This window comes from Austrofundulus limnaeus, unplaced genomic scaffold (assembly GCF_001266775.1).
Source record: "Austrofundulus limnaeus strain Quisiro unplaced genomic scaffold, Austrofundulus_limnaeus-1.0 Scaffold74, whole genome shotgun sequence".
Classification (NCBI taxonomy): Eukaryota; Metazoa; Chordata; class Actinopteri; order Cyprinodontiformes; family Rivulidae; genus Austrofundulus; species Austrofundulus limnaeus.
The window spans coordinates 660,690-670,570 of NW_013952476.1; the positions used below are offsets into that span (position 1 = coordinate 660,690).

At 38.4% G+C, this 9,881-nt stretch overlaps 1 protein-coding gene across 3 annotated transcripts in view; it reads left to right on the forward strand.

Moving 5' to 3' along the window:
- The window catches only part of LOC106519260 (grainyhead-like protein 2 homolog), a 34,619-nt gene that overhangs the window by 18,248 nt on the left and 6,490 nt on the right, over positions 1-9,881 (forward strand). The window contains exons 8-15 of one of the 3 annotated variants that reach the window (XM_014010840.1): positions 4,633-4,791; positions 4,884-4,941; positions 5,178-5,317; positions 5,394-5,431; positions 7,402-7,484; positions 7,561-7,646; positions 7,761-7,825; positions 8,532-9,072. In XM_014010840.1, the coding sequence (XP_013866294.1) occupies positions 4,633-4,791; positions 4,884-4,941; positions 5,178-5,317; positions 5,394-5,431; positions 7,402-7,484; positions 7,561-7,646; positions 7,761-7,825; positions 8,532-8,643 (741 nt within the window). In that variant the 3' untranslated portion in view covers positions 8,644-9,072. Of the gene's footprint in view, positions 1-4,632; positions 4,792-4,883; positions 4,942-5,177; positions 5,318-5,393; positions 5,432-6,923; positions 7,339-7,401; positions 7,485-7,560; positions 7,647-7,760; positions 7,826-8,531; positions 9,073-9,881 lie in introns of those variants that run through there. The other 2 variants (XM_014010839.1, XM_014010842.1) reach the window with 2 other exon arrangements.

Sequence of the window (9,881 nt, forward strand, 5' to 3'; positions counted from 1 at the left end):
GCAAGAGCTGACCTGCGTCTGACCTCAAAGTGCACGAGCTTCAAACTTCAGCGTTGGCTGCGATTTTGAAGCTGAAATCGCGTTCGGTGTGAACGCAGCATAAGAAAGCCAGCAGGTCGCACCAAATCTTCTTTCGGTGCCATCTCCTATCCTGAGCAGCACATCGGTATCAGTGGAAAGAAACATCTCTTTAACAAAAGAAATCTCCAGCAGAACCGTGCGCAGGTCGGGAGGTTGTCTGCCTCGATCAGCTGGGGTTAAAGAGGTCAGGAAGGTGACCAACAGTAACTGTGGTGTAGTTTCTATGTGAAGAAAGACAGAAAAACACGTTTATTGATAGAAATAATTACAACAAACAAGGTGAGTAGAGACAGTGAAGACAGTAGAAGAGTGAAGGAATGTGGTATGTTTGTCCTCCAGCAGTTTAAACCTATAACTGCAGAGCTAAGGAATAACCAAGGAAACCAACCCTAACTATAGGAAAGTCTTCAGTCTAATCTTAAAGGTAGACAGAGTGTCAGCTGGCAGGACCGGCCCTAGCCAGCTTGATGCCATAGGCAAGATTTCAGGTGAAGATTTCTCACTGCCAATTGACATACATCCACATACCAAATGAAATTGTTTGTCTTTGATGTTTTTTTTCATCTTTGGAAAAAAGGTTGTCCAATTAAATTAATTACCAACATAATTAATTTCATATTAAGTCTACACCATACCTGCCAACATCTGCTGACATCATGAAGGACACCGGTTCATGTTAACCAGCAGCTGTGGACTGAAGCAGTTCTAGGGGGCGTCTAGGGGTTAAATTTCGTAAGAAACTTACTTAAAACTTTGCATTTTCCTGCCATTTAAAGACCATTTTACTAAATTCTTGTGATTAATAAAACAAGATATAATCAGTATTTTATGAAGGTAGAACACTGAAAACCAGATTTTAACCTGAACTTTATCTGAGATCATAAGTGAAACTTCCATTATCCTTATTTTTGTGTTTCCACACTGAGCACCAGTAGTTCGTCTTGAATGAATCATATGATACTTTTATCATGAAGCATCTTCTGCATCATATGCAGAAACCTCATGTTTCACCTCATGTAGAAACCAAGCAGCTGAGAAACCCACAGAACAAATTCATAAACCTGAGTAACCAGTGATTATTCTACAAACTAAATCAACTAAACTCTAATAAAATATTTTTTGCTTCCCCCATTTGTGGCACCCCTTTGATGGACGGCACCCTTTTGCATTTGCCTATACCACCTATGCCACGGGTCGACCCTGGAAACGAGAAGTTGGTTCCAGAAGAGAGGAGCTTGATAACTGAAAGCTCTGCCTCCCATTGTGCTTTTAGAAACTGGAGGAACCACAAGTAAACCTGCAGTCTGAGAGCAAATTTCTCTGATAGGAAAGTATGAAACAATAAGATGTTTAATATATGATGGAGCTTGGTTGTTAAGAGCTTTGGATGTTAGGAGTAATATTTTAAATTCTATTCTGAATTTGACAGGGAGCCAGTGGAGAGAAGCTAAAACTGGAGAAATATGACTTCTCCTTCCAACTCTCATTAAAACTCTAGCAGCAGCATTTCTGGATTAACTGAAGACTTCTTAAAGAGATTTTTGGATGCCCAGATAATAAAGAATTACAGTAATCCAGTCTAGACGTGATAAATGCATGAATCAGTTTTTCTGCATCATTTTTGGACAAKATGTTTCTAAATTCAGTGATATTACGYAGATGGAAGAAGGTCCTGGTAACATTTTTAATGTGGGGGTTAAAAGACATATCCTGATAAAAAATAACACCAAGGTTCTTTACATTAGAACTGGAGGCAGATTAATGCCATCCAGTACAGTGATGCAATAATTAGGCAGATGCTCATAATTAAAGCACAGTGAGAAAGTTTAAAACCCGAGTTTTAAATSTAATCAGACATCGTTCAGTAGGAACATGTGGAGGAATGTAACGTCATCGTGGTTTTTAGGTGGAGATTGTTCTCAGAAAAGGTGAGTCTTAAAAGGTTCTTAGAGGAAAATAATGTTGAGTCAGAGCATTTTTTTTGCTTATTTTATTAAAGTTTTTAACATTATGTGTCTGCTTTGTCATATTTGATCAGAGGACAGGGTTGAAAAGTATTTTAATTTTACCTTGTAGTTCATGTGATTGTTGACAGCAACATGTCAGCTTTCACTCACCAGCTGCCAAAAGCAGCACAGAAATATCCACATTTTAGTCCAACAAATGCTCACTGATAGTCATTTTTCTCTCATTCTTTCTTTTGTATTTAATGACTAAATCTGTTTTCCACACTTTCTCTTAGTTACTCTGTACATTATAACTGAGAATAACACAAAGATGGGAGACCCCTGGCTCATTTAGTGCAGTTACTGAGGTGGTGCAGTGTACAGTATTCTTGAAGAGGACACAGCTGTGATTTCTGTCTTCAGTCCATCTCAGACCCCTAGTGGCAACTCGTAACCAGTTAAGATTCTGGAGAGTAAGAGTGATTCGTAGTCTGAAGAGTTTTGATAACATTTACACTTAAGTCTGAAATTCCATTCCAAGAAGTTTGATAAATATGGGCCCTGATGTGTAAAATATATTTATAAAGTGTCTATGATGTCAAAYTTTTGTAATGCATATGAATGCATTTTTAGAAAGAGGACATTGATAAAATACCGCAAAAGAAATTTAATGTTGCTGAGATGAACGGTTGTTGAGATATTTGCATGTGAATTAACAGGAAGTGATGTCAAAGGGGAGAATGTCTGCATGGGAACAGAGCATTGTTAAAATGGCTAACAACCCAGCCTGTCGAGAACAATCTGACTCTTAAGATTATTTTGAGTCACTATCAGAGAGAGGTGAAGAAAAGTCAGAGTTCAAATAATGTTATTGGAGTAATATTGGAGCTTTCTTTGTTAAAGAGTTCCCTTTGATGTCACTTCCTGTTTCACTTTGGCTGAGCCGAGTTCAAAAGAAAATATGACAGCTATGGGACAAAAATGGGTTAAATTGTGTATATTATTCCAACTTTCTTGAATATAAAGATGTTTTCTTTGACTTTTTGTATTTGAAGAATATGCATGTCACAGGCACTTTAAAGCAACAATTGTTGCTTAGCTCCTCTGCTGGCTATCCAGTCTTGTATAAAGTACCTYAAAGTGATACTTGAATTAAAGAACAAGAATCTTAACATAAAAGTACTTTGGTAAAAGTTRAAGTCCTTTTAAGAATATTACTTGGGTAAAAGTATCTGATATTTAAAGTACTTAAGTGTTAAAAGTAACATCGATTAAATGTGACAAAATGGCGTTCAATGGGAGGTGACCTCCACAAAAATAAAACATTTTTCTAAAGACCATAGTGACAATAATGTTATATTAAAATGTTAATGTTGAAACATTTAGGATGCATTAGTCTACCTGTTTCAGCTGCRGATATATCTCATCATACTCAGCTACATACAGTATATGTTCTGCTGCAGTGTGATTTGTGTCGTACAGCTGTGATGTACAAACCAACATGGTGTCAAAATTCTCTATATTTATACTCCTAAACCAACCACAATTAAATTCACCATATCTGGGAGGTCCAGTAGATCTGAGGTTTTTATTTTTGAACAATAACAGGCCAAAATGAAACAGAAGTAATGACTTATATTTTTTAAAATGAAGGGAGTAGAAAGTAAAGATTATTGAGTGAAAATGTAAGGAGCAGAGGTCAGCTGAAAATAATTACTCAAGTAAAGTATTTACTTTACTACTCTGTGGGTATCAGATCATCAGCAGAACCTTTAAGTTAGGGGTCTGCAACCTGCGGCTCTGGGGCCACATGTGGCTCTTTGGTCCGTCTACAGTGGCTCTTTGAAAATGTGACCAAACATAACAGAATAATGTTTTTGTTGTTTTTATACCCACAATAGAAATCAATTTGTGAGCAAATATGTGATCAATACTACTAATACAAAAACTAAAACGTTAGCCTGTTGTTTACTTAAATAATCCAACTTTTGTCTTTCTCTCAAATCCATCAGAATTATCTTTAAAGAATATTAAAAACTACATAATAATAATTAGAAAAAAATAAGCCTGAATAATTCTGTTGTACAATTTTTTATGAAATTAGGTATAAACTAAATAAAGTATTTTTCTTGTTTACATGAATATAGTCTTTTATTTGTCCTGATGGGTAAAAATAATAATAATAAAATGATAAAATTCGCAACAAATTTTTTAGTTTTATAATGTCATCTCCACTGGCTGTAAAAGTTCCCGATAAGGCCTTGAAAAGGCCCACAGACCACCAGTTGATAATCACAGTTGTAGCTTATTTTGTGGCTCTGGACACATTTTATTACTGCGTCAGTGGCAGAAATGTCTCTTTTGATTGTAAAGGTTGCAGACCCCTGCTTTAAGTTCTGTAAACTGGGAGGTAGAAGTCRTATGTTCAGCTCATCACACACTTTGATGGACATCTGGAGAACCTGGAGGGGAAGTTAATGCTCTCCTCAAACCTGCTCAGAAGAACCTGATTCACATGGTTTGAGCAGCACCTCAGGCCTTTGATGTGGAGCCGTCTGCTCTGTCTGAGCCTCACTCAAACCTCTGCTTTCTTTTCGCCTCCTAGGTCTTTATTTCTGTGAACTGCCTGAGCACGGACTTCTCCCTGCAGAAGGGGGTGAAGGGGATGCCTCTGATCATCCAGATCGACACCTACAGCTACAGCAGCTGCAGCAGCCGGCCCGTCCACAGGGCCTTCGCTCAGATCAAGGTGTTCTGCGACAAGGTGGGGAGGAGCGGCAGCTGAGTCGTCCATATTCGGTCAACTTCTGCTTGCTTTTGTTTGACTTGATTTCTGTGTGTGTGCGTTTACTGCAGGGTGCTGAGAGGAAGCTTCGTGACGAGGAGAAGAAACAACTCAGGAGGAGGATAAAAGGTGAGCTCTGTTCCGATGGAAAAAAATACTTCATTTGTATAAATAATATCAGAAGGTGTTTGATCTAAAATGCACTAAAAATGACATGAGTACTTTGATAAACCCATAAAACTGAATATAACTGARGACAGGAGGCTGATTTAACAAAACAAACCTGATCAAACCTCATCACGGTGGTACCTGAGGAGTAGTTGCTAGGCAACAGATGCTGAGTTCGTGCTTTTTCTTTGCGTCAGGGAAAACCAGCAGCTCGGGCTCGACCTCTCCTATTAAAAGGGCTGAACGTACGCTCTTCAAAAGCATGCAGGACCTGGACTCCCAGCCGGTCCTCTTCATCCCTAATGTTCACTTTGGGAACCTGCAGAGAGCGGGCCAGGTGAGGAACCCACCTGGTCCCACACCGCCGTCACGTTTCAGCCTCTCCGTCTGAAGCTTTCTCTCTGTCTCTGCAGGTGTTTGCTGTCAGCACCGAGGAGGAGGTTATCGACACGTGAGCATCATACAGATGGTTTTTCTACGCTCTTGTTTTGCAGGCTCACTTTCTAAAAATCCACCAGTTTGAAAATCTTTATTCRAGGCTGTGGACATTATTTCATTGYCCACCTCCAGCCACTTTTAATTGTGGGGTTTGGCACAAACAGATACAGTGAGCTGAGGATTAACAGGTTTCAATTAGCTGCGCTTTGCTAACGAGCTAAGAAAAGATGCCTCATGTTTTAATCAGGATACGATCTGCCTGTTTAATTTCCATCAGCTGTGAGAAAAGCCCCTGACCACAGACAGACCAGAGGTTCATGTATGGCAGGCAGTTGTATCACATAAGCTTCGACAACTACTGTGGCAAGTTTTTTTTTTTTTTGTATATTTATTCAATATCCCTGACATTAAATGTCATTTTCTTACCTAAGGACTCAGCTAGCTGAGCCGTTATTTATTGTATTTTCATATCAGGAGAGATTATTTCATATTGTTCCTTTTTGTTTTCCATAAAATTTGGGTCATATTTTATATRTTTATTTATTTATTCATTTTATTTCATTCATAAAAACAACAAAAAGTCCATTAAAAAACAAAGTAAATCAATTACTGAATGCAGAGTGTGCAGAAAAGAGAAACAAATCTTAGAATATTTGCCCCTTAATCATTATTAATTAAAACAAGCACTCCTTGTGTTTTCTGCAATAATGCTTTACTGACGGTACTTTGTGTTTGACTCTTGGCCTGAAGGTTGCTTTGTTTTTTTTTAATATTTGACTTTTTATTTTATAGTGCTTTTTATTTTGATTTTTTTTCTAAAAATTAAATTAACTCATGAGGAAATATAAACCTAAGAGTTGCAGCCAAGTGAGATTAAGAAAGATTAAAAGATTTGTGATGAAACGTTCTTGTACAAATTACTGAAGAATCAAGAGGAGTAAAAACCTGTTTGAGAGAAGCTTAATATTTTAAAACAATCTGTTATTTAAGATATTTAATGTTCAAACAGTTAAACTCAATTCATTCATTCATTCATTCATTCATTCATTCATTCATTCATTCATTCATTCACTCACATATTCACTCATTTTGAATTTGATGCTGCAACATGTTCCAAAAAACCTGGGAAACCTCCAAAAGCACCTGTTTGGAGCACTCCACAGGTGAGCAGGTTAATTGGAAACAGGTGAGTGTAAAGGGAGCATCCATGAAAGGTTCAGTCGTTCACAAACAAGGACGGGGTGAGGTTCACCACTTTATGAACAGCTGTGTYAGCAAATAGTTCAACAGGGAGGCACAGTGGCTCAGTGGGTAGAGATGATGCCTCACGGCAAGAAGGTTCAAATCCCAGCCCGGGGACCTTTCTGGGTAGAGTTTGCATGCCCTCTCCGGGCACTCCTGCTTCCTCCCACAGACCAAAAACATGACTGCTAGGTTAATTGGTAACTCTAAATTGTCCCTAGGTTTGAGTGAATGGTTGTTTGTTTCTGTGTGTCCCTGTGAAGGACTGGAGACCTGTCCAGGGTGTACCCCGCCCCTCGGACTGTGACTGCTGGATATGGGCACCAGTGACCCTGAAAGGAGGAAGTGTGTATAAACAATGGATGTATGGATCATCTACACTCTATATAATCAAACTTTGACCGTCATTGGAATTGGATTTGTACGTTCACCCCAACTACAGTAATGTTTAGTTGAACTTCCCTTAGCAAGTTGCACCATGAGTAATTCCTGCAGATATTTGAAGTCTGTAGTTCCTGGCAGAATGAGTACAAGTCAATAAACTGTTTGTTTTTCTGACACAGACCTGGTTTCAATCGGAGTTCATGAATTTTCAGCAAAGCTGAGTCTCAAATAAATCCTCTGTATGGCCACGGGAGGTTAACTGGCCTTGACTCCATCCTTCTGCACCACCTAATAAAAGATTTGCATGAATGTATGTAAACTTCTGACCWTACGTTTGTTCACTGATGTCTTCATCAGAGGAGTTCCCCTGAAGAAGATGAGTCAGGAAGATTTCTGTGCCYTTCCACCCAAGAAGTCCAAACAGGAGCAAGAAAGAAAAGGTGACTAATGTGATTTCTGTAAAAACKGTTTTATTCCATTAATTAAGAAAATAAATCAAATCTTTTGTCTCATCAGTTCTTCTTTATGTGAGGAAGGAGTGTGATGAAGTGTTCGATGCCTTGATGCTGCGAGCACCGACCCTCAGAGCACTGATGGAGGCAGTAAGCATCAACCTGCTGCTGAAACCGTTACACAGAGTCATCCTGGGGAAAAATTCATTTTTATCTTTTAACTTGCTGTAGTTTGATCCTTTTATTTCCTCTTCGCTTCCACAGATTTCTGAGAAATACTCAGTCCCTGTTGACAAGATGACCAGAGTTTACCAAAAAAGCAAAAAAGGGTGAGAAACTTCAACACGAATTGCAGATTTTACTGTCAACTAACAGCTCTGAGAAGCCCGTATTAGATTACYTCAGATATCACAACTTTGATCTGAGGATAAAGAAATATTTAACTTCACAATGTTCCAGACAAAAAAATCAGAAAACCAACAAGATTTGCTAACTGTTATTAGCAAAACAAGATGCTGATAATATATTTTTGTGTATTCGATTTCTTCGAACACTGTAGCAAAGTATATTCTGAGACTTATTTAAAGAGATTCATGATAATAGAAGATAATTACTGCAGCTGTCATCGTGGTAGCCATCTTGGATTTAAGGTTTAAGAGTCAGTCTCATATTGTAAATCCAACTTCATGAGATGTTACAGTTGGTTTCTCTTTACTTGGAACTTTTGTTTCTTGATATACAACGCAGTACTAGTGCCACATAAGTGTACAAGAACAAAGTTATGTAAATAAAGTCTTACATTTTTTTGATYAGGACAGTATTATGACCAGTCGAAAAATGAGCAGAATTCACATTTTGCACTATTGGATTGTAAGAAGGTTTTAAGTGGAGCTTCAAAATGCCAAAACAAGAAATGAGAGTGGCAACCAGTGGCTCCCAACATTACTGTCATGAGCAGGAGATCCCACCTGAGGGGGTTTCTACACGGCACACTGGAGGGGCTCCATCATGATCTGGGTGGTTTTTTGCCTTCAGTGGAACAATGGAGCTTCAGGCTGAGCAGAGGTGTCAAACAGCAGCTGGCTCTGTGGAGATGCTGCAGGGGGTCTCCCTCACGACTGAAGACCACCCACCGTCTGTGTGGTAATGACTGGTTTTTCAACAGGACAACACTGCAGGTCACACTGCCTGATAAAGGACTTCTTCCAGAGAATAACGTGACTCTGTCGGATCATCCTGTCTGCTCCCCTGATCTAAATCCACTGAGAACATTTGGGGATGGATGGCAAGAGAAGTTTACCAAACTGGACCCCAGTTCCAGTGGATGACCTCCATGAAACCATCTTCACCWCTGAGAGCAACATTCCCTCTAGCCTCCTGGAAACACCAGCAGCCAGCATCAAGCCAAAACAACGTTTGAGGTGATTAAAAAGAATGGAGCAGCTACTCATTACTCATGTTGTCTCCATGTTAGGAGAGTTTGAGGCATTTTTGAGATATTTTCTTAAACTTTTGATGATCTGATGAACAGCCTATTTCAGTTTAATACTTGTTTACAATAAAATGATGACTCAGATGGGTTTTTTTTGTGTGTCTCACTCCCATTTCTTTTTGCATTTTGAAGCTCTACTTAGAACCTTCTTAAGATCCAACAGTGCAAAATGGGAACTGTGATTTTTCAACTGCTCGTCTGTTACCAGAATAGTCATAATATTATAAGATTTCCTACATGAAAAATCAGTCTTACCACTGTGTTAAAATAAGGAAYGTTGAGCATCTTGTGAAGTTATACTTTGGTATTAATGTTCTTTAGCTCAGTGGATTCATATGATAATCTGAAGCTGTATGGYGTTGCAGTTAATGGCTGYATTGATGGATTAAGTCGTCACATAATGTGAATGGAAGCATATTACACTAAAGCAGGCATAGGCAATCCTGGTCCTCGAGGGCCGCAGCCCTGCATGTTTTACTTGTTTCTCTGCTCCAACACACCTGAAATAGATGATTATCAGGCTTCTGCAGTACGGAGGACCAAAACTGACTTAAGTAGAAATAAAAGCAGAATTATATGAACCACTAAATAAACACTTAAAATGCACCAATTAAATTTAAAAAGTAAAACTTTATCTACTGTTTTATATTTTAATTGATGTTCATATTTATTTTTCCAGGTAGGTTCCAATAAATTAGTCTATTTATTTTAAAGGGGCAATATCATGTAAAATCAACTTTTTTGAGTTTTATATCATGTTATAATGTTATACTCTCATAAAAAACATGTCCAAAGCCTTGCTCTGACTCATTCATGCATGTTTGAGAAATCCTGAAGTGTTTTTTTTGAAGCCATGCTGAAAAGGTTTTTATAAGGTTTTATATGTTTTATAG